This window comes from Narcine bancroftii, chromosome 5 (assembly GCF_036971445.1).
Source record: "Narcine bancroftii isolate sNarBan1 chromosome 5, sNarBan1.hap1, whole genome shotgun sequence".
NCBI lineage: Eukaryota > Metazoa > Chordata > Chondrichthyes > Torpediniformes > Narcinidae > Narcine > Narcine bancroftii.
In genome coordinates, this window is record NC_091473.1 from 84,701,036 (window position 1) to 84,726,428 (window position 25,393).

At 41.7% G+C, this 25,393-nt stretch overlaps 1 protein-coding gene across 6 annotated transcripts in view; it reads right to left on the reverse strand.

Annotated features, from left to right (window-relative positions):
* The window catches only part of ivns1abpa (influenza virus NS1A binding protein a), a 34,811-nt gene extending 11,234 nt beyond the window's left edge, over positions 1 to 23,577 (reverse strand). The window contains exons 1-7 of one of the 6 annotated variants that reach the window (XM_069938174.1): positions 23,375 to 23,577; positions 12,766 to 13,029; positions 10,557 to 10,695; positions 4,614 to 4,783; positions 3,983 to 4,058; positions 2,466 to 2,654; positions 2,184 to 2,309 (exon numbers count right to left, since the gene is read on the reverse strand). In XM_069938174.1, the coding sequence (XP_069794275.1) occupies positions 2,184 to 2,309; positions 2,466 to 2,654; positions 3,983 to 4,058; positions 4,614 to 4,783; positions 10,557 to 10,667 (672 nt within the window). In that variant the 5' untranslated portion in view covers positions 10,668 to 10,695; positions 12,766 to 13,029; positions 23,375 to 23,577. Of the gene's footprint in view, positions 1 to 2,183; positions 2,310 to 2,465; positions 2,655 to 3,982; positions 4,059 to 4,613; positions 4,784 to 10,556; positions 10,696 to 12,765; positions 13,030 to 22,303; positions 22,443 to 22,568; positions 22,865 to 23,374 lie in introns of those variants that run through there. The other 5 variants (XM_069938176.1, XM_069938177.1, XM_069938173.1 and 2 more) reach the window with 5 other exon arrangements.
* Between the last annotated feature and the right edge of the window lie 1,816 nt (positions 23,578 to 25,393).

The following is a 25,393-nucleotide window of genomic DNA, read 5'->3' on the forward strand; positions in this document are numbered from 1 at the left end:
CAGTATACAACCAGAGCAGAAGTCTCTTTAAAAAAGAGACACAAAAGTATGGCTGGGGCAGCACATACCTGAAAGACTAATTGTTCAGACCGGAAGAACAGAATCACTGCAACAAATCAGCATGCTGTGGAGTAATGCTAAGCAGGTAGGTGTACTCTGTTCTCTTCAATTAGTACATCCAAATCAGAATCAGCGTATTAAATAAATTATATATTCAAATACAGTCAACTGTGTATATATTCATACTTTCACCTGCATCAAGACATTGGCGAAAACAATGTATTATGTGGAGTTCTGGTTGTCTTGTTAAAGGATTTCAAGATCAAATTGGTGCAGAAAAATTTCTCCTGGACATGACTGGGATTAGCAGGTTTGAGTTACAATGAGAGGTTGAGACTCTTTTCCCCTGGAGTGCTGAAGGCCAAAGGGTGACCTTGTAAGTAATATACAAAATCATAAAGGGTCATTAGTCAGCCTCTTTCCTCCTCCTTCCACCCCCCCCCCACCCCCCCGAGGGTAGGGAAGACTAAAATTAGAAGGCATTGAGGGGAAAGGGACACGAGAGGTAACTTCTCAGGTTGTGGGAATATGATACAAAATGCCAGAAGAAACTGTGGTGGATTACAATTGTAATATTTAAGACATTGACAAGAAAATGGATAGGAAAGGTTAGAATAGGTCAAATGCAGGTAAATGGGCCAGGCTCATATAGACGACTTGGTCATCATGGATGAGTTGGGTCTAAAGGACTTTCCGTGCTGTAAAAATCGAAGGCGAATATCAAAAAGGGAAAACCTGAACACCAGTTAAAACGTTAAGACTTGGTTTCTAGAATAGCAGCATTAAGCCCATTTCTTACCACTTTTCTCTCTACCCAAGAACAGTCTCTGTATCAATAAGATGAGAAATTAATTGATTTCTAACCTAATTGATACTTAACTTACTGTTGAAAGCACAATACCAAAGCAGAGTACAATTATGCAGCAGTAAGGCAGGCACCAATTTGAATCCATTCACGCCCAAGACTAAATCTAACACGATACATCCTTAAGTTTTCGGAAACAAACTTTTGTTTTGAAATGTACACTTGTTTCCATAATTACATTCCCAAATTTTTAATTTGCCATGACTTAATAATGGTTTCAGTCTGGAAGGGAGTTTTTTGAGGCACATTTTCCACAAGTCATGCAAGCCTGAACGATGCTGGAAACTAGATCTGTAGGGTGAAGTGCACTAAGCAGCAGGCCAAACAGAGAAAATGAAATGAAAGGATACATTGAAATGGTGAGGTCAAGCAAGGTTACAGGAAGTCCATATGGAGTATAAACACAATTGGCTAATTGTCTGTTTCTGTGCTGTAAAATTCTATTGAATTCCAAGAGCTAACCAGTTGTTCATGCAACCCAGACAAAATGGTCACGATTCCAAATACACCCATGAAATTGAAACATTCCTCAAATATTGTTATGAAACCAGCTTTTGCAGCATAAAAATAAGTATTTGCATTAGAAAACCAGACTTGCACGAATGTCAAATTTAAGTTCTCCAGTCACTTAATCATGTCTCCTTTCTCCACCCACCTTCAAGAACATTTAAAAGAAAATCATTTACTCCAAAATGTACCCAAACATATTAAGCAATTTCAATCAGATTCTGCTAATGTCATAATAGATTAATTTAAGTAACCTTATTTATCCTGCAAAGGAGCAAACACCATTAAATCAACTCTTGCCCAAAGCAAAATTCTGCAGACTTTAGGAAAGGCCGCTGCTTCTTTATGAGTCACTACCCTCGCAGTATCTTCCATTTTCTTCAGGCTTGAAGTATCCTAGTTTTGTTAGATTAAACCTAAGGAAATAAAAATCAATTGGGAGGGAGAGAAATTAGAATATTGTACTTACTCATAGGGATTAGCTGTGGAAGAAAGCAATTAAACATCGAAAAAATGTACCTTTTCTCCCTTTCTCTAAAGCCTTTCCTACACTGCAAAACAAAGTGCTTTAAAAAACCATAAGGTAGAAAAGAGCAGAAAAAAAAAACTAAATTATACTGCTCACCTTCACACCCCCACTTTTTCAGCTTAGGGGCACCTACAGCAAAATTTAAATTCTTTAGGATCAGTTAAAAACAGTTACAGATGTAAGCCTCCATAAAACAATAAATAATTCTTTTGTTATACTAACCTCTTCCATCAGATCTTCCAGGTTCTTTCCATTCTCCCAGACACTACGTTGCACCCAGTTGATTACCTTTGTGCAAACTTTACCATTGCTTGGCAAGCAAACATTTTCTTCCAATATTACCTCCAACTGAGAAAATACAACCAATTCAAATTTTAAAGAATTGACATGAATACAGTACAATGTTAAAAATGAAATCAAGTGTCAGGAACAAACGATACCAATTCATGCAAAACTACAAGCAAAAGAAAGAAAGAAAAAAATAAAAAAAAATAAATCGCATACATTTTTCAACTTCACCTTTAATCGTGGAAGTTTTAAGAATTCATCCTGTTCTGAAATTTCCAACAAATTCTCTTGAATGCAGCTGTCAATCTGACTTAACAACCGGGAGTCTCCCATTTGACTGGCAAAGTTACGATAAGAAATACAATTCTGGACATCCATCCTGGTTAGTATATAATCACCACATACCTTAAAAATAAATGAGAGAAAATGGGCACTATATTGCAACAAGCCATTTAGTGGTTGGGTGGAGAAGGAGTGAAGAGTGCTTGGCACAGGTCAGGAAAAAGGAATTACAAAACAGACATTTGAAATATTATTCAATCTGAAAGGAGGACTTGAGAATAGAACAGCACATTATTGCAAGCAAGATATTTCTTAATTTATGAATTTATCATTAGGTCACTACTCTTCATTTTGTGTTTTCAAATAAAGAATCTATTTTCACTAACACCACACTGCTGCCACAGACAGATACACTGGCCCAAAACACCAACCATGCATTTCACAAAGACTGATTTATGAAATGTCAGGTAACCAAACATTTTCTGAGAATTGCACTCTTCACCAAAGGTGGAAATGCTCATTGTTCTGAAGTTATACTATTATATACTATGCACCGTGTCATATACACCAATAAGCAAGTTTAATTTTTAAGTTCTGTTTTAAATTGTGTTATTCTGCTCCCAAACACACTAGAAACTGAAATGGGTTGCATCATCTTGGTACCAGTCCAGACATTTCAAATACACAAGATGAACAAGACCTAATGACATAGTGTGGACTCTCCTCTGATTGGTCTCAACCACCATATCCCAAGACCAAGCTATTCTGGAGGCAGGAAGAGAAACATGCAAGTCCACAGACAGTGTGATTGCAGTAAAAACAAAAATGCTGGAGGAACTCTAGTCTCATAGAACATCTTGTTGGCCGTCAAAGGCATTTCACTTACGAAGACAGGGACATTCCAATAGTTGATTTATTTAAAAGAGAAACAATACAAAAAACAATTCCAAGGCAATCTTTTTAAATTAGAGGGATTTCGTTTAACGGAGAACCCTTGTTTATATGTCCAGATGGTGCTCAGCGCCGTCAATGGATCAAATGACAAGTCCCTAATGTAACATTCTTGAATTAGTTTAACAAATGCAGTACACTTCCAACACCAAGTATCAAAGAGGGGAATAGAAATTTAAAAAATTACATACACTGAGTAGTTTTAATGAAATGAAGCAGAGCTCAATATGTGCAAGTCATACTGACTGACAAGTATAATACGTCACTACAAATTCTAGGGTGACCAGCAGGACTGATTAACCCCCAAAATGCTAAATCAACCTAGTTTATGTGTATACCCAAATTCAACAAGAAATGGGTAAAGTGAACCTAATCCAACTCTGAAAATGTAGAGGTGATTAACTCAAAATAGAAGTTTTAAGATAATCCTCTGCCAAACTATCAAGCCATCTTTCCTAAAATTCCAGCAACTGTCAGATCAGCCACACAATCAAACCAACCTGTCTCACTCTGTCCATCTTCAATTTTTTGGCAGCTGAATACACATCTTTAACAAGCTCTTTATCTGCCTTTAGCCTGAAAAATAAACAAAATTACTTTAAATTTCAGAATTTTAAAGGCCACTGTTTGCTAAGCTGAACACCATCAATCTAGATACAAATTAGACATGTAGAAAAATGGCAAATTCAATGAAACATGTTCAGGGGTTAACAAGATATTATGTCAATGATTGTCCTCAATATTCTGCTGAAATCCTTCTTAGAAATGTATACAATTGAGTTACTCATAACTAGCCAAGTGTTCATTGTTCCCATCAACACAAAAATGAACAGCGCATTTCCAATGAAGCTGTAAAACCAAAATTTGACAATCATTGGAATATAGCATGAAAGGGCACAGACTGCTCAAGTTCTACCAGTAACTAGTTATTCTCCCCAATACTCAATCACAGGACAAAGGGAAAAAAACTGCAAAGTTTAGAAATTCTTGGCATCACAGTAAAAAATAAAGCTGAACATTGTAGAAATTGCAAGGTACACAACATGCATTCAAATTAAGGGAAGTTTTCAGTAGAATTGTTTTAAGAATCGTCAGTTTGCAATTAATAGCTACTTTTACATATACACTTACTGTGCAGTGTAGGCATAATTCATCAACACTTCAACTGCAGCTGGATTGAGGTCATCAAATTTCACATGAGAAAATCCATGGGGGTCACTGTCATTATTGAAAATTTCAAATAAATAGGGGCTGCAGCATGCAAGGACAGCTCTATGAGCCAGCATCTCATGTCCACAGACCTAAAATTAGAAACATGTGCGTTCATATTTTTTTCAATATTTTTTTAATGGTTTCATCAAATAAATGTTACATAGGTACATGACAATAAAATATTAACAAATATTTATAGTAATAAAAATGGTATTGAAATCTACATTACATTGAAAAGTGGTTTAAAAAAACTAATTATCGACCCCCCTCCCTTCAGAGGCTACTGGCTAAGCACAGTCAGCTACTAATAATAAAGGTAAACAATGGGGTCAAAAACTAGAAACCAATTAATCTTACAAATTTTGATAATAATTAAGAAAGGAACCCCATAAAGAAACAAAGTTAAAATTCATACCCCCACCCCCCATAGTCAAACATGCCATCATATCAGTCAACTACTGAGTGAGTGGGAGGGACAGCATCTTTCCATTTCATCAATATGGCCACTCTAGCGATAAGGGTGACAAGGGCAACTACATGGGATTGTGAAGCAGTCAATATTAAACCTGTTGGCCCACTTATTCCAAAGAGAGCAAGAAAAGGATTTGGAGTCTAAGTAATGTTAAGAACTAAAAAGGTACAAAATACTCTTTCCAAAAAGGACATAACCAGAACATATGATATAAATGTATAACATCTTGTATTGTAAGTTGTTATTCAGCCAATTGGACTTTGGAATAGAGGGCCCAGTGTACTACCTTAAACTGTAATAATGAATGTCTAACATACAGAGGATGAATACAAGCTTCAAAATAGTTTAAAAAAACTTGAAAATCTTGTTCCTAAAGCTTTTTTAAAAATTCTGTCCAAAGAATTGTCCCTAGAATATAGAAGCAATTCATCTTGATAATATTGATATGTCCAATTAACATCATCAATAGAGACCACTGTGTCAAGGACTTCTTGACATAACTCATTAAGGCAGAAATTTTTCTTTAATTATTGAATACCTAGATAGTTTAAAAGGAATAGGAGGAATCTAAAGGACAGGAAGAACATAAAATGAATCGCTCATTGTTCTGCAAATTCAATTTATATCCTTTATCAATTCAGGCAATTTTCATAAATACATTCAGGAAATACATTCAGAGGATGAAACTGTAGGAGAATAAAGATATCAAACAAATGGCAGATATTAAATTGTAAGTAACACCCCTTGATAAACCCAGTTTGATCCTCAAATGACATGGGGATTGATATTTTACCCTACAAGCTGAAATATTAGACAGTACCTTAAGAGTCAATAATTAAGTGGGAAATTAGTCAGTAGGAAGAGTCTAGTAGCTCCTTATTCTTTTTAGCAATAAGAGAATTTGGAACTTCATAAAAGTTTCTGGCAACTTCCCACTAAGGATTGAGTAAAGACAGAATCCAAATGGGGTATCAATAAATGGAGAAATGAGTTGTAAAACTCTGCTGGGAAATTGTTGGGATCAAGGACCTTACCAGGCTGCAAAGAGTTAATAGGTGCTACAATCTCCTGCTCAGATAGGCTGTTCCAACTTTAATTTATTCTTTGGGGTAAAAAAAATTGTAGGAATAATCAAACCATCCAGGAATTGCTATGTAGAATTTTGGTCTTTGATCACATCAGAGCTTTTCAACTTAAAAAGAATAAAACTAAGAGAAAGTGTCATTATTTCAAACTCATTTGTAATCCTACAATTGTCTCTGTGAATCTCAGTAATAAGCTGTTTAGCTGTATTTTTTTATTAATTTGGCTAGCTAAAAGTTTCACTGCCTTTTCTCCGTGCACATAAAACTCAAGATTTACTCTAAAAGTTGTGTTTATATAAGGGAAGAAAGAAGCCAGTCACGTTTAGTTTTAAGTTAGACCCTTCTTTTAAAAAGCCTGGATTTCAGAGTTAAGGCATATCGTTAGTCAATACACTTCACAAATTATTTGTTCTCTATTTATAAGCTTTGAAAGTATCCCAAATTACTAAAACAGAAACCTCTGGAGAGCTTTTAAACTAAAAGAGGTGATTTGAATTTCAAAAAAAAAATCTGGGTCCAATAAGAGTATTTAACTGCCACTATTTTTAAAAAAATCAATGCTAATTTTTAAAATATGGGACTAATTTATATTAAAAACAATGGAATCTCTCACTGGGTTGAGATTAATATTTAACTCAGAAGCACGAAGTTTAGCATGCAACCGCAAGGGATACAAATGTCCTATTTGGAGTAAATTCAGTACTATCTAAAAGCAGTGATTCAAAGAACAGGAATAAGCCATCATACCAAATAACAACTGTTTAAATAGAACCAACAACTACAAATTGCAGCTGTTGCTAAAATATCAGGACTGGGAACAAATTTCATGAGGTTAAGTTAACAGAAAGGGCAGAGGAACTGGAAATGGGTAGACAGTTCTGGGATTATGGATTAAACCATTTTAATTTAAACAAAAAAGATTCATTGGGAAGGGCAAGCCTATAGACAGAATTGTTGCCTTGTAGCTGTTGGCCCAGGTTTAATCCTGTCTTAGTTTGCTAGAGTATAAATATTCTGTGATTTACAAGAAAATGAGGAAACATGAAGAACAAAGCAGCAAGATTCCAAGGAGAGTTCTCTTTGGTCAAATTAGTTCAAAGTTTAATAAAGTTCAGTTTATTGTCCAGGACATCACCTATCCAGAGATTCTTTTTATTGCAGGCCAAGGAGAATTTCAATCTATCAGTCGTGCAAAAAAGAAATGTACTCAAGATATGTATACAAAAGAAAAATATGCCAGTTAATAAACTGACTGTGCAATACAGAAAAAAAAAATCAGTAGTTAGGGAAAAGTAAATCAGCTCTCCCATTTTAACATCAATGCCGCAGTCAGATCCACCCCAGATAATCATGGTAGAAAATCCACAGTAAATGGCAGGAGGCTATAGGGCACTATGGAACAGAGACACTTGAGCATCAGTTGCATAGTTTCCATGAAAGTATCAACTCGGGTTGACAGAACTGGGTCAAGAGATTTTAAATTATGAGAAGTCAGATAGGCTGGGTCGGGTCATTAATCCCTCGAGTGGAGGAAGCTGAGTGGAGACCTTGTACAAAATTAGGAGGGACTAGAATTTTGCCAGGGAAGAAAAATTCTAGGACAGCTTCAAGGTGAGGAGGCTTTGGAAAGATCCAAGGGTCATTTTTTTTCTTTCGGAGGATGGTCCACATCTTGGAACAAGATGTGGAACTATGCACAAATTTTAATATTCAAAAGACATTTGGATAAACATGAATAGGAAGCACTCAGAAGGATATGAGCCAAATCCAGGGAAATAGGACCAGCCCAGAAAACCAACTTTGACAACGTGGATCAGTTGGGTCGAAGGGCCTGTTCCGCACTGCAAGACTCTTCAAAGAAAATGGTAAAATACACCATTAGTGTAGAGGTTAGTGCCAGCAACCCACGTGCTAATCTGCCACTGTCTGAAAGGAGTTTGTACATTGTCCCTGTGTCTGCCTGGGTTTCCTCTAGGAGTGCCAGTTTCCCCCCACATTCCAAAGATATGCAAGATTAGTAGGTTAATTGGACACATAGGTGTATTTGGGTTACATGGGTTGCTAGGTCTCAATTCAATTATATAACCATATAACCACACAGCACAGAACAGGCCAGTTCGGCCCTACTAGTCCATGCCGTAACAAATCCCCACCCTCCTAGTCCCATTGACCAGCACCCGGTCCATACCCCAGTCCTCTCCTCTCCATGTAACTATCCAGTCTTTCCTTAAATTAAACTGGTTCTACTACCCAGAGACTTGCACAGAATTGAGTGCATGGAAAAGTCACTCCACTCTTAAAAGAACCATAACAGCACCCCTCTCGCTTTCTTGAAGATCCAAGTCTCCTCCAAAACTCCATTAGATAAAAGTCTTGCCTGTCCAATCTTTCCTTAAACTAATCAATGGAGATCAATGTAACACTGCCTTTGTGCAATCTAACTTTTTGCATCATCTAAATGAAGCATTTATTGTTGTTAAAGACTATTGAATAAACTAATTGGTGAAGTGCTGCTGCCCGTGTACTTCTTTTTAAAATTGAACATTTTAATTCTGTGAAAATATGTTCTACACGTTTATTTTGCCCTTTCGTACTCAAAGTTAGATAGATTTAACTGAACGACCGTGCCCAAGTTAAAATGATCAAGTGCCATTTCATCAGCTGCTTTTGCTTGATCTGCAAACCAATGCACAATTTACTGATACATTCATACTGGAGTGGCACTGGGCAAAAAAAAAGTTGAACAACATGATTGCATTGCAGTGGTACTTCCCCAGGGGTTTGCCATAAATCAAACAACTTTAGTTATGGAGAGATTAGATTTGTTTTTTTCCTAGAGGAAAAGGGTGACAGCAACCATGGATAGAAACTTTTGGACTCTGATCCCTTAAACACAGATAGAGTAAGTGAAATTGCATATATTGGGGAAGAATACTCTCATCACCTCTGGGTCCCTTTATCAGGTTATTGTCACCTTTATAAATGCAACTTCACCTACTTAATCTTAGTCTTGATGAAGGGTTCAGATCAAAAATATTGACTATTTCTACCCATGGATTTTGTCTGACTTGCCAAGTTTCTCCAGCAATTCTTTGCCTATTGATTGACAAACCTGTAGACTTAAGTTTTTTTAATCATCCTGTCAGCAGAGAATGAAAACTAGCTGCATTATTTCAAAAGCAAAGAATCAATGAAGTTAAAAGGAAATCCATTCTCTTTTCACTCAACAACCAGAACTTCAATTTATTTGGCTCAGAAATCAAATACAAAGCTTTTGTTGAAGCAGGTCTAAACTTACATGGTATTATCAATGGACATGAACATCGGACAAAAAAAGAAAAAGGACCATAATTCTGTCTCATTTGATCATTTAGTCATAAAGGACAAGAGCTCCACATTGCAAGAAGAACTTTGAAAAACCAAGGTGGCATGGGACAAGTTGAATCAAATTAGCAGACAAGCACACAGATCCTAGTCACAGAATAAAATTGTGATAAAACAGGTAAGAGCCAAAGAAGAGAAATTTGCAAGAAAAATATTGAGACTATTAGAGCCCAAAAACAAAAAAAAATCATATCACTGAAAATTAGTCAGAGCCTCTGCCAAGTGATGGTGAAATTCCTTTAAAAACAATCAGAAGTAGCAGTGAGATCTGCTTGGTTATTGAAGGCAAGTAAAGCTGAAGCTTTTGCAAAAACTAACAGTTAGCCTGGTATCTACCTAATTTTTGGAAAGGGATGTCAATGTAGGAATAGAATTGTACAAGGAAGTCACGGGTCATGAGTATTTGATAATGGAGGTCAAATTAATTTAAAGCTAGTGCCAAGAGGCATAGAAATGAAAACTAATTTTACAGGCAAGGAACTTAGCCAACTAATAAAATGGACAGGATCTCAAGGATCTGATAGAACAACTCTTCACCGAACTAGGTTTTGCTACCCAATTGTCTAAAGAACATTAGAATTAACCCCCCCCCATGACAATTTATATACAGAATTGTGCATGGACACAGCAGCAAGAAGAAACATGCAAGGTGTTCTATGCTGAATTGTCACACTTTCCATTAAACTCTCATCATCACCTTCCTCCCACCTTCAAGACAGGGCATTATTAATTTGCCAACTCCCATATAAGAATCTACTCTTGGTATTGCTGGCCAAGTTCTTCCAATCTGTGGATAGTACTATGAAAATGGACTTGCCCAGTAGGAGAACAGAGTAATAGCAGTTTTCCAGTGATGGCAATGAGAAAACTGTGGACTTAAACTGGTACATTTCAAGTTTGTGTAAGGATACCATAAAATACCTGGAGTCTCACATCACAGAACTGTCCACTTTTTCGCAGAGCATTGAGCTTGGCCACAGACGACTCGATGAAATTTTCATCTTCAAAAACTAAATATCCATTAGGGATCATTTCCTTTTCTTGTGGGTAGAGAAACCTGCTAAAACAAAACATTTAGCTGAATTTCAAACCCCTTCCAATTTAAGCCAAGTTCAGTGTAAATCTGAAAATTGCTAATGTGGTAAGTATTTCCATGCACCACTTTAAAACATGTCAATTTATAACCAAGATTTCAGTAAATCCATTTTTGTGAAGTCATTTGATCCTTATTATGTAGATATAAACCAATATTAGGTATATAAATAAGGGAATATCATAGAGGACATTTCTATCATAGTACATCTATTTCAAGTTGATAAACTGCTTTTTTTAAAAAAAACAGGATAAAGGTAAAAAAAAACAAGCATGGCATTAAAGATAAAAAATTATACATTTTCAATTGAAGATATTCAAAAGCAAAGCCTATTATCACTGCCACTTGGAAAAACATGACATTCACTTCTGGAGTACTATTTAAGCAATAATCTTAATTATTAAATGTTGTAACAAAAAAAAACTTGCAAGATAAATTTGGACATTACTGAACCGCAGCAGGTGTTTAATTAGTAAAACATTACTGGTGCCAATGGCATGCAATTGTTTGAACGTAACATTCCATAATGTTATATAGTTCTGCAAGTTTTAACCCCTGGTATCCAGAATTTAAGCACTGGCAACCTCAAGCATCCAGAATTTTAAAAAAATTATTTAAATAAACAAAAATAATAGGTTTAAAAAATCCACAAGTTTAACATTGTAAATGTTCTCTGAAGCAAGTTAAACTTTAATGAAGATGGGAGCAAATATTCAGCCAGTGTAGTATCTTGATCATGCTTCGCTTGTAGCAGCTGTTTGAATAAAGTTGGGTGAAACAGCAATGGCAACATCCACGATGAAGAACTGGTTGATGCAGTTCACCAATGGGGAGATTCTTAAAGTCTCTTTTTATCCCTGCTTAGTAAGAGTCACCCTGTTCAGAGGCTTCATCTGTAAACTTGGTTGGGGTGGGGGGGAGGGTATTTTTTTAAAATCTTATTGTTAGTCTTTCAGGCTGTTCTGTAGAGGGGGTGGAACCTGTAGATGCAGCAACAGTTAAAGGTTTTCAAAGAATGTGACAGAAAAGAAAGTAAAATGCTTTAAGGTTTACAAATTAATATAAGTGAATTTTGTTCAATGCAAGTACAGTATAGTAATTTTGCCTTTTAAACTGTTTACTACATATGTCTTTGTATAGGCCGAATCTCATAGGTTAACCCCAAAATTTTCACCCAAAATGTTGGTTTTGAGCAATACGCTTTGTATAATACAACCCCTCCCACCAAAAAAAGGTGCTCACCACTGACCAGTGGATGCTGTTAAAAGCAAATCACAAAATTTTAATAACAAACAGAGATTTAAATTTTATTTTGGCTATTTTAAAAACAACTGTCAGCTCCTATAACAGGCTGTTTCAAGCCTGTACAGAGCCGACAGCAGTTGGACTGGCCAGATGGATGCCGCAGAGGAGTACCAAGACTTTGCAAATAACTATCAAAGCACGTGCAAGATTACACTGGAGCTGGCAGGAAGAGAGCAGTGGTGTTGCGACTTTGGCGGCAAAGTAAGAATTGTAGGCTCTTAGTATAAGACATGAAGATTCTAAGTTTTGAGGGTCATTCTCTACAATTTTTTAATGCAGATGTATTAGTAAAGTGCAAGTCTCAAGCAACCGGAAAATACACTTATCTGACATCTACCAATCCCAATAGGTGTCAAATTCCAGGGTTTTACTTCATAGCAAAAACAAATTTGTACCCAGATAAGCATGTAAATAAGTGCAGCCGCAACATGTCATCTGCCAAATGGAAAGCTGATGTTATTCAATAGAGTACTTTGAAAAGAGTTCACATGCTTTTGCATACTAGAGGTTGTAGTATACACCAATTCATTAATAAACATATCTAGTTATAATTGGAAAGAGAGGGGCTACAACAAAAATTTCTAAATATTAAGAAATGAAAATTGAAGAGAATAATGCTTAAATAAACCAAGAGAAAGCCATTTTCTCTATAAATAAAGTTCCAATTGATCAGCAATTATTTTACTCCTAGAATTCTCAAGATACAAAAACATTAAAAATATTAAGACTTACTTAACACTTTTAATTCAGAAAATATTGAGGGAATAGATTTCAAAAAGCGAAGGCACTTAAGTTTGTAAGAACGCTGAATCCAACTTTTTTTTTTAAATTCTGGAAACCAAATGATGTAATGTGTAGGCGGGCAATGATGAATCCAATAAAGGGAAGCCTCAAATGGTGGTGAGTAAAATTAGGCCTGCAACCAGTGAAATGGAGTCCCAAAATTCACCAAGGCTATAGACGTATGTTTCTATTGCGATGGTCTTGCATATTATCCTGGAGGCAAAAAAAAAGACATGTATTAATTGACTGTTCACAAGGCACGTTTTCATCCACTTTAACACAATTCTCCACCAAAAAAACTTTAAAACCTTTTTTACTTATACATTTGAGCTTATGTTCAAGCAATTTTGCTTTACTTGTTTGAACAAATCAAGCCAAGAGGTTAAAGTAACTAGCAGGCTTAGTAATGATCCAAGATACATCAATCTTCCAACGAACATATGGAACATTAGAGGTTCTAGATTTACTCCTCCACAAGCTGTGAAGAGGTTATAAAAGTTTAGAGATCACACTAAACATTCATTCCCCTGAAGGCCTCGTCTCAATAAGCATAATACTGTTGTAGTGTGAGCACTGCATGAAGTGTGAAGTAAAAACGATACAGTCAACTCTAGGTCGAAGACTGATTTATTGCTTTGCTAGCTCCTTTTATATTCACTCCCTGCCTCCGACGACAGGAGTGACATCATCGTAGCGTCAGCCTCCAACTGGTCACGCAGGACAATGGCCATTGGTCCCTGCTGGGGCCCTCACGATTGCCAGGTTTGCCAGCCATTTTGTGAGCTGGGTCAAGACACAGTTCGTGGGCCGCTACACACCACCCCCTCCAGAAGAGATGATCGGAGTGTATGCTACCGCTTTGAACGCCCTACCAGTGTCGTGGGGCTGAGTCTCAACTGGCTGGCTAATGTCTACGTGGACCAGTGAAGGTTTCCTCTTTGCCAGCAATGTCCAATACACACGTCAACCCACGATGCCCGACTATTCTGTACTGCCCCTCGTATGGCCGTTGGAGAGGTGCACAGAATGCTCCCCTTAGCACAAAAATATTTACAGGTGTGCAAGTCATTGGGGATGAAAGATTTGGGCTGATCATTCGGCAGGGGCTGTGGAGGGGATAAGGTACCCAGTCTTTTCCTCAGCTGTTTCAGTGACACTGTGGGGGGATTTCCAGATCCTAGGCAGCAGCCAAGAACTCCCTGGGATTACCAAGGGTGCGCCGTAGACCATTTCTACAGCAGAGGCATTAAATTTCTCTTTTGGCGTGGTCGTATCCCCAAAGAACCCATGGCAGTTCATCCGCCCAGTTGGGGCCCCTTGAGCCAGGCCTCCAGGGCTGCTTTAAGTGTTGATGGAACTGCTCCACCAACCTGTTGGCCTATGGGTGATATGATGGAATTGGATTCTCAACAGTTTGGCTAGCACCGCCCAGAGGCCAGAGATAAACTGCATTCCCCTGTCGGAGGGGAGATGCTCTAGGACTCGGAACCTGATCACTCAGATGTTGATTAGTGCTCTGGCACGTTTTCTTTGTTGTGTCAGTTATCAGGACCACTTCCAGCCACCTCACGGAGTGGTCAACTATGTTGAAGTGGTATCTTGCCCCATAGGAAACCAGTAGCAGCCCCATGATATCAACGTGGACAAACCTTTGCTGCACTGGCTCAGAAGTCTGGGGAGGTGCTTTAGTGAGTTTGCACCTTGGATGCTTGGCAGAGCGTGAAAGTCTTGGCCAACTGACTGACATGCTTGTAAGAGCCAGTGCCAGACAAACCTGCTGGCCACCATCTTTACCTCAGCTCTGAAGAACAGATGCACCAAGTACATCGAAAACCTGCCATCTCCATGTTGCTGGCATGATGGGGTAGGGTTTGCTGGTAAAACATTGCAGAGGTGCGTCTGGTTGCCAGGGGCAATGATGACATCCTCCAGCTGCAGCCTGGAGGACATTGTCCTGTACACTGGGATCTCAGGTGTCGTGTTGTGCCCTGGCTAGTGCTGAATAATCCATGCCCTGGTATAGGGCATGCATGGCCTCAATGCACAGGAAAGTGCATCAGTCATCAAGTTGCTCTTGCCAGCGATGCATTGGATGTCTGCGGTGAATACAGGCACATAGGAAAGGTGCCTCTGCTGCCTGGATGACCGGTCAGTCACTATGGTTTTTGGTCTGTGAAGACCTCAAATTGTCTGCCTTCTAGAAAGTATCAGAAGTGCCTGACCACCAACTACAACACCAATAGCTTCCAATCAAAGGCCAGAGATCCCTGCTAAAAAGGCCAGGGGCTGCCATTGCCCATCAATCAGCTGTTTGAGTACCCCTCCAACTGCCGAGCTGGAGGTGTCCACCGTGAGGATGGTCGGTGCATCCGGCCTGGAGTGAACCAGAAGGATGGCATGGCCAGAGAATACTTCGCCTTCTGGAATGCCTACATAGCCTCCCCATCCCAGGCAATGTCTTTATTTTCACCCCCCACCAGGAACACAAAATGGGGCACATGATCTTAACTGCTGCCCTGTGAATTGATGCAAGTTATTCATACTGCAAACTCCTGCAGCCCCTTCACGGTGCAAGGTTTTGTGAACTGCTGACTGGCCTCCACCTTCTTGGGCAGTGGTTTCATCCAGTACCTGTCAATCCAATGCCCTATGAAGTCCATTGTGTCCTGCCCAAACTGACATTTGGTGGGTTGATGGTCAGCCCAAACTCCTGCAGGCGGGTTAAGTTGTCCGAAGTGAGCTGTGTGCTCTGAATGGTTGCGGATGCCAATAAGGATATCATCCAGGAAGATGAATGCGAATGGGAGATCCTGGCCCACCATGTCCATCAGTCTGAAAAGTCTCAACAGCATTCTTAAGCCTGAAGGGCATCCTCATGAATTTGAACAGGCCAAAGGAGGCAATTGTGACAGTTTTGGGCATGTCCTTGGGATGCACTGGGATTTGATAACTCCTGATTGAAAACACCTGGTCCCTTTGCAAGTTGGCAGTGAAGTCTTGGATATGAAGCACAGGTATCTGTTTGATACGGTGGCCTCGGTGAGGCATCAGTAATCACCACACGGTCTTCACCCTCCTGCTGCCTTCAGGAGGTTGTGTGGAGGGCCAGGGGCTGTCCGAATGCCATAATATCCCCAAATTCTCAATTTTCTTAAATTCCTCTTTGATGAGGGCAGGTTTTTCGGAGTGCCTTACTCCATGCTTTGGTTCCGCAAAGAATTGTGGTGCCATGATTGTGGAGATCTCTGCCAGGATACATGTGCAGGTGTTGTTGGCCAGCATGTCAATAGCTTGGTCTCCCCCAGAGGCATTGTTTGAAAAGTTTTGGTGTGCAAACACCACCCTTTCAAATCTACCAGCAGGCAGTGGGTGCACAGGAAATCTACTCCCAAGAACAGTTGCACTACTGCTATGACAGTAAAAGTCCACTTAAATTGGTGGCCAGCAAATTGTAGTGGGATGGTGCATGAGCCTTAAGTTCACAGAGGTACTGTTTGCTGGTCTCAGTGCTGGGCCTGGCTTGGTGTTGTAGGCTGTGGAGGATGGGAAAGAAAGAGGACACTTATTTCAGCACCAGTGTCCAAAAGGAACTGCATTCCCAGAAGAGTCCTACATGTGGAGAAGGCTGTCACTTTGGCCAACTGCCACAGCCATTAATGATAGTTGGTCGTGATGTTTCCTGGAAACATGCAGGATGGAGAGCATTAACAGGCCCCCCGCACCCAATCGTTGATGATAACAACAATATGGCTGGGTGTGGGAGGTCCACGTCTCTCTGCTGTGGCTTTGTTGCTTGCTGGTGTTGGGGAGTGATGATCTGTTCCACCAAGGTGCCGTTTTCTTTCTTCACTCTCCAAGAACATCCACCCAGGCTGCAGCTTTCCTTGGGTCGCTGAAGTCTTCAACAGCGAGCAAGAGTCAGATATCCTTGGGAAGCTGCTCTAGGAAAATCTGCTCAAAAGCAGGCAAGGCCTGTTCCCCTCTGTAAGTCCAAGCATCTAACTCATGAGGGCAGGTGGGGCCCTGTCCCCGAACCATCCAAGTACAGCAGACAGGACAGTGCACTTGTACCATGATAGCCCAAAAGTGTAGGTTAGTAGCTCGAGGGCACCGTATTTACCTTGTCCCAGAGGCTGCTGTAGGAAAATCAACGAGTTACCCTGTCCTGGTTGAGCGAGCTCACTACATAGTAGTAGTGGGTGTCATCGTCAGCAATCTGCTGAAGGTGGAACTGGGCCTCTGCCTGTTCAAATCACACATGTGGCTGCAACACCCGGAATGTTGGCAGCTTTAGCGAGACCATGTGGAGAGCTGCCTGGTCTATCATCTTTGGGTCCAATTGCCAGTTGGACTTGGTCGGGGTCATTAATTTAGTGTGCATGCTATGAAGTATGGAGTAAGAATGACACACAGTCGAGTCAGAGGAATATTGATTTATTGCTTTGTCAGCTGTTTATATTCAGGAATGACATCATCGCAGTGCCAGCCTCTAACTGGCTGGCATTCCTGCCGTTGCCTGCTGATTCACACCGTGCAGGAGGTCAAGTGGGATGACAACTGTTGGTCCCTGCGGAGCCCTCGCCAGACATTTTGAGAGCCGGGACACAACTCTGTTCACAGGCCACAACATTTCAAATCCTCTTCAGGGTTGTGAGGAGGGACACTCATGCATCACCCTTTAATTCGAATCACAAGTAGAGAAAATTTGGTTTTCATTGATTTACTGTAGTAAAACAAACATAGGCAGATACTATTTGAAGTAGAATGCAATTGAAGTAAAATTGCATTGTGTTCATAATACTATATTTGCCACATCAACAGGAAAACAGGTTTGCCATTATAAACAATGATCTGTATAAAGCAATTTGTCAATGAGGTTTTTTAACTGAAGTCACATTCAAACATTGCAACATTTATAATTTGCACAAAATGGAACTACTGGATCTCACCTGTCCAGATGATTTACTTTTGTTCTTTCTTCCCTCACCTTCCCTGGCAGTTCATTACAGATACTTGCACATCTTTTGAAAAAGTTATCCAGAAGATCCTTTAAACCTCCTCCCTCAGCTCTAGTTTGCCACAAGAAACAGACCCCTGGCTATCCATACCTCTCAATTCAATAGCATTTTCACCCCTCAACCTCCTTTGCTCTTAGAAAAATTGACCCAGCTTTTCCAATCTGTCCTTGTAGCTCAAGACCTCCAATCAAACCAAATTTCTTTAATAATTTCTGCACTTTTCACTCAAGTTTTTCCTGCGACCATAGATTCACACATCCACATTTGCCCAACCCAAAAACAAAACAATTTCCAATTCCTACTGCTAGCTTATAAAGGCATCCAATAATGTAGTACACATTAGAATACTTTCCAATACAAAAGCCTCAAAAGAACAAATAATATCCATTTTAGTTGCAAAAGCAGCAACTTTTATGAACTGCAACATATACAAAGTCGTATCTCCAGTTTGAAGCACCCCAGTATGATGTATCCAATACTCTGTACGTAAAATTACAAATCAGAAAATGGGTTCATACCCATCTTGCTAATTTTGTTTTTAAAAAGGGTTGACACTTAAGAGTGTGACTATAGGCCTGAACATGCCACTATTATAAATTTATTTCAAGCCAAAAGAATCATTTACAAAGTTTGAGCACTTGGCACAACATGGCAATGCCCATCTTAAAAGAAAGAACTAAAGCCCAGTTCGTTGAGTCAAAAGATTCGTTGTCATAATTGTACAACCCCAACAAACATACAAACCAACTCCAGATTTGAAATGTGTTGCATGTCCATTTGTACATAAACTACACTTAGTTGTGAAGCAAGTCCTCTTTTGCCTTTCAACACATGCCAAAATGTTTTGCACAAAGACAGCAAATTTAATCGACTGCTCCATAAAATTAAATGATCTATTGATTTGCCAACATGCACTGAATGTTGTCTGTTTTGTCAGTGTCAGAGGTACAAGGACTGGTTAAAGAAAGCTCTTGGTGCCTGCCACATTGACCATTGCCAGTGGGCTGATCTCGCCTCCAACCGTGCATCTTGGCGCCTCACAGTTCGGCGGGCAGCAACCTCCTTTGAAGAAGACCGCAGAGCCCACCTCACTGTCAAAAGACAAAGGAGGAAAAACCCAACACCCAACCCACCAATTTTCCCTTGCAACCACTGCAACCGTGTCTGCCTGTCCCACATCGGACTTGTCAGCCACCAACGAGCCTGCAGCAGACGTGGACATTACCCCTCCATAAATCTTCGTCCGCGAAGCCAAGCCAAAGAAGAATATACAAGCCATTACTTCATTCACTAAATAATTCCACATTTTCATACAACTCTCAATCTTCCAGCATGCATTTTCACATGATCATTATTCAAAAACAAAGGTCACTCTGCTAATTCACATCAGCAAGATGAACATGGCCTATTAGTAAAACTGTAATATTGTACTGCAATGTTAGCAAAGCATCTGCCTCATTTATGAGGGCCCAGTACAGCAGAACCATGTAAACTATTTTTTTTCTTCTTTCTTTGGCTTGGCTTCGCGGACGAAGATTTATGGAGAGGTAATGTCCATGTCAGCTGCAGGCTCGTTGGTGGCTGACAAGTCCGATGCGGGACAGGCAGACACGATTGCAGCGGCTGCAGGGGAAAATTGGTGGGTTGGGGTTGGGTTTTTGCTCCTTCGTCTTTTGACAGTGAGGTGGGCTCTGCGGTCTTCTTCAAAGGAGGTTGCTGTGAGGCGCCAAGATGCACGGTTGGAGGCGAGATCAGCCCACTGGCGGTGGTCAATGTGGCAGGCACCAAGAGCTTTCTTTAGGCAGTCCTTGTACTTTTTCTTTGGTGCACCTCTGTCTCGGTGGCCAGTGGAGAGCTCGCCATATAACACGATCTTGGGAAGGCGATGGTCCTCCATTCTGGAGACGTGACCTACCCAACGCAGTTTGATCTTCAGCAGCGTGGATTCGATGCTGTCGGCAACATCGAAGTACTCGAGATGGCAGAGGCCGACAGCATCGAGTCTACGCTGCTGAAGATCAAACTGTAAACTATTTAGAGGGGGGAAAATTAACATCCTAGATCCTTTTGGGGCATCAGGTGAATCCTTATTGACTGGTTCACCAAATCACAAGGAAATGGGGAATCAGTTACAAAATAAGAGTTCTCTACCAATACACAAAAGTGCCAGAAAAACTCAGAAGGTCACGCAGTATCCCTAGGAAGGTGGATATGATACAGAAGTAGCTGGAGGAACAGGTAGTGTTGAGGAAACAGGGAGGCTGAAGAAGGACTTGGACAAATTAGGAGAATGGGCAGAGAAGTGGCAAATAGAATGTTGGAAAGAGTATAGTCATGCACTTTGATAGAATAAACAGGAAGACTTTTTTCTAAATGGGGAGAAAATTTAAAATTTCAAGATGCAAAGGGACCTGGGAAACCTCATGCAGGTAAACTTACAGTACGAGTTAGTGGTGAAGATGATCAATGCAACGCTGCCAATATCCTGTCCAAGCAATTAACAGGGAATTTACTGGGACAGGGTCCAGTGGAAAAGGAACATTGTCCAAATGCCAGCGTCAAATAACGCAATTTCATGCTGGGGGTTAACCGCCTCTACCCCTGCTGACGCGGGAGTGCTGATAAAACGAGTGGAAAGCGACAGCAGAAAGTCATCCATTTCCAGTTGAAGGTAGATAACTCCAATCCCCAAGGATGAGGGTGTTAAGTGGAAAAGCAATTAGTGTCCCAGTTAACGGTGACCTAGTGGAAACGGCACCAAGGGCTTCCTCTCCCAGGACACTGCCCAGCCAATTAACTGGGATTCAGAGTAGTTTTGGGCTCTTCATTTAATGTGCTGACATTAAAGAGAGCTCAGAGAAGGTTCACAAGGATAATTCCAGGAACGAAAGGGTCATCATATGAGTAACATTTGACAGCTCTTGGTCGGTTCTTGTTGGAATTTAGGAGAATGAGGGGGAGATCTCATTTAAATATTTCATATGTTGAAAGGCATGAACAGAGTGGATGCAGAAAGCCTGTTTACCATGGTGGTAGTCCAACACAAGAGGGTACAACTTTAGGATCAAAGGGTAGCCACTAAGAACAGACGTGGAGGAATTTCTTTAGCCAGAGGGTGGTAAATCTGTGGAATTTGTTGCCACAGCCAGCTGTGGAGGCCAAGTCATTCAGTATATTTAAAGTAGGGCAAAAGTTATGGGGAGAAGGCTAGACAGTGGGGTTGAATAGAAAAATGGATTGAATGCCAGGGCAAATTCAATGGGATGAAAAGCCCATTTCTGCTCCTATGCCTTATGGACCAAATGTATCGAAAATTTCAGCCCTGAGCCCTTTGTCAGGAAGAAGGGGGAAATATCTAAATAAATACGTGGCAAAGAGGGAGGAAGAACATAGGTGAACAGGCAAAAGGTGGATATAAGTGAGAAGAGAGGAGAGAAGAAGCTGAGAAGTGTTAGGGGAGAGGGCAGATGAAGGGTAGCTCTGAAAGGAGAAAAGGATAGGGAAAGAGCAAGCCGTTAATTAATTAGATCAACGTTAAAGCCACATTGCTAAAGACTGCTAAGATAGAATTCAAGTTGTTCCTCCAGTTTGCTGATGGCCTCTATTTGTCATCACACAAGACTGAACTGAACTGCTAATGTGGCAATGGTATGAGGAATTAAAATGGTTGAGCACTTCCCAGTCCTTACTATGGTACCAGACAGAACAAAAGTTCTCAACAAAATCTCCCAATCTGTGTCCAATCTTCCTGATGCAGAGGAAGCTAGGTCAGGAGCACTGGATGCAGTGCTACACATTTACTAGTGAAGTGTTGCTCATCTTGGAAGGACTGTTTGGGCCCCAAATAGTGATGAGGAAGGAGGTGCAGCACTTCTTGCAGTCACAGGGGGTGATTAGTGCAGTAGGACGAGTGCACAAGGGAGCAATCCCTCCAGAATGTGGAAGGGAAAATGTGTCTGGTGGTCAGATCTCGTTGTGTGGCAGATACTGCAAAGAATGTGCTGGATTCAGAGGCTGATGGGGTGATAGACAACGAGGGTAACCCTGTCCTTGTCACCATTTCAGGGGCAAGGAAAAAGAGGCCAGGGCAGATGTGCAAAAAAACAGAGGAGATACTGGTAAGTGCTAGTTTTTCCCTTTTCAAACCTTTGAACACGAGCACTAAACTGCAGACCCAGTTTGAATCACGCACCACAGCAGCTCTGACATTTTTTCAGACTAAAATTTGCAAGAGGAACTACAGCAATGTACATTTTATGCAGGAGGATAGAGATGACCGAATAACATTACTTTTAATTTCAACAAAGTTACACTCCGGCTAAAAGGAAGCCACTCTTTTGTGGAGCTGGTTACAAATAGTCACCAAGCAATCCATTGAAATGAACACTTAGAAACAGAAGCAAACTTTGGTAACTGGGAAGAATATACGTGGTGTAATATCCATGCACCAGACAGTAGGTGATGCTCACCTCCTGAAATGGACATTTCGTGTATAGTAGGTTCTAGAATTCACCCAAACGCAACGGAAGCCACAAATTTACAAGTGCCTCAGTTCTTTCAGGGATTTAGCAAAGCCGTTTCAGAGCAGCAATATTATCGTTTCCAATACATTTATCATGGCTATAACGTGGTGTTTCCGTCATAATTTAGTCACTCGTCTTGATTAAATGTTTCCTAATACAAATACATAGGATACACTTAAAGAAAACGACAGCGGGTTCCTAAACTCCTTACCGGTTTGGCATGTTTCTTTTAAATATTGTTCGTAAAACACTTGCTCCCTTCCCAAGTATAATCCAAATGCAGACGCACATCTGAAATAAGTCTCTTGCTTTGTTCACATCAACGGAGGCCGCGATTTTACGCCCACAACCCCAGCCATTGGCTGGACCCGAACCTAAACCACTGCCCTCCTGCCACTCGAATCCCAGCCGGAGATTGGCGGCTTCCCCGCCTCTCCACCCACATGCCGATAAAGAACTTGCCGGGCTCAGTCTCAACCTGTCCCGCCGTTTGGCAGAAGGCACGGCTGTGTGATTTATTGTGACCAACCCCCACCCCACCCCCACTGCAGGTCCGCAGTCTTTCCCCACCGCCCCCTCCCCCGGGGCAACAGGCGGGCCATGTGCAAAGGCCCGCTCCCGTTTGCTCTGGGCAGAATAGAATGGGGGGAGGGGGGGTGGGAAGCTCGGCCGACCGACCGACTGCCGGGTGAAACATCTGGGCTACTGAACCACGTCCTCCCGACGCCCACGCTCCCCCTTCTCCAGATTTACTCCCCAGGACTGTTAGAGCAGTCCCTTTGTATTTTAACGGCTCCTCGGCTCAACCAAACTCCCCCCCCCCCCCATTCGCTTCCACCTCGCCGATTGGCCAGGCGCTTCGCTCACAACGACCGCTCGGCCAGTCGATCATGCTCGCCTTCCAAAGCAACACAACCGCCAAGAGAGGTTGTCGCTGGCTCCTCGTGCCGCCACGAAAGGGAAGCGTGTCCATTCGACACCTCCCTCGCAGCCCACAGTCTTCTCACGAAAACGTACCTTTCTAGGAATGAAACGGACGATATGAACCATATTTGATGAAGTAAATGTTCTGTCCTCTGCTGAGCGCCCTCACCCCGGTGAATTACAGCAGCAACGCACCACCTCCAACAGCACGCGCGGCCTGATTGCGCCCTGATAAAGAGGGACGGCGGCCCAGGAGCTGCGCATGCGCGTGAATTCCGGCCGCCCTCAGGCTATCATTTGCGCCCGGTTTTTGGCTGGTGGGACGTCGCGCCGCAGTGAACAGGACGAGCCCCAGTGACAGAGCGGTGATTGGAGCAGTATTTCCTGCGGCTCTCTTTGCCTCCGCCCCCATAGCTTGATGCTTATTATCGAGTTCAAGGCAAGGCACATTTACCGCCCTCGCACTGCCTTTTCTGCACCCGCCGTGGCCGGGGCTCCTCAACTGCAGGAATGTTCGACGGTTTTCAATCATTAATGGACATTGCATTCATGGGGTGAAACTGGAAAAATACATTTAGGACATCGCGCAGAATCTGCAGTGAGTAAAACGGGATCTCGGGCGGATGCTGAGATTCTTCAGAGAGAGATGGCCAGCCACTTTTGCTGTCAACCCACATAACAATGACCAATCTAAACAGCCTGAATCTCGAGTTCCAAACGTGTATTTGGCCGATCTTTCCTGCGCAGTAGGACTATCACCCACTCCGCACATTGATGCACCATCAATGACTCCAAAAGACCGAACTTGAATGAACTGATTGGCTTTTATCAGCTTTGCAACAAAAGCACATACATGCTGCACTGGGGAGGGGCTGTGGAACATTCTGGAGCCTGTGGGAGGAGGCACAGTTGGCCAATGGGTGTGCCCAAACAGACAGACCAGATTCACCCTTTCTTTTTGAGTCTGCCAGGGTGAAGTGACGATAAGTCTATCAGGTGGTCTGGTTTTTCGCTGTGACCATTGTAATTCAGGCTGCTGTTGTGAGCAGTGGCAGGGTCCTGTGTGCAGTTGTTGGCATCGGGCTAGTGGGTATGTGGCACCTAGACTGGCGGGTCCTCTGTTGGGAGTGAGGTAATGAGCCTTGGTGCTGGTGCATCATGGGTGGGGGGGGGGGGTGTGAGAAGTGATCCTTGAAGGTCTCCAGGGCCCCTGAGGGTGCCAAATCCCTAACGGAGACAGTGGCCTCATGCCCATCAGGGTACATTGGGGGTTGGCATGGAGGAGGTGGACCCTTTTGACCGGAGGGTCGGACTTATGGCTCATCACGTTTCCAGAGTAGGACTGGCCCAGGGAATGTCAGCCATGCCAACAGCGTGATCCCAGTCTCAGATTTCCTGGGAAAGAAAAATATACGTTCATGTGGTGTGGCATTCAGGGCAGTACATAGGGACCTGATGGAGTGAAGTGCCTTTGGGAAGACCTCCTGCCAGCAGGAGACTGGAAAGCCCCTAGACTGTAGGGCTAGGAAGTTGGCCTTCCAGACCGTGGCGTTCTCCCTTTCCACTTGCCTGTAGCTGGTGGTTCTGCTCGTGACAAGACGTCTGACTAGCAGGTACTGGTCATGAAAGAGGACCCCTGGTCAGTATGAATATAGCTTGGGAAGCTGAATAGAGTGAAGAGATTGCGCAGGGACTTGATAATTGTAGCAGCTGTCATGTCAGAGCAGTGGATACAAATTCCAGTCCGTGGAGGCAGGGCTCATTTTTAGTCGATACTGAGGCGTTCAGTGGGGTGGGTGGCCTTTATCAATTGCACTCTGCCTGGCCAATAGAAGTGTGGTTTGCACCCTGTACAGACCTGGCCGCTTTTGGTCATTGACCTGATCTTTTCAATGGAGTACGGCGGGTTGTGGGCTTTGACGAAGTGGAAGAACCTGGTAACTCCAATGTGACAGAGATCATTGTAAAGGGTTTGTAATCGGTCAATCTGTGTGCTAGCACAGGTCCCACAGGATAGGCCATCAGGTGGATCATTTTGAGTTTCCTGGGCCAGTACAAGTTATCATCATTATAGGTGGATAGTTCGATTCTCCACCTCAATATCTTGTTCTG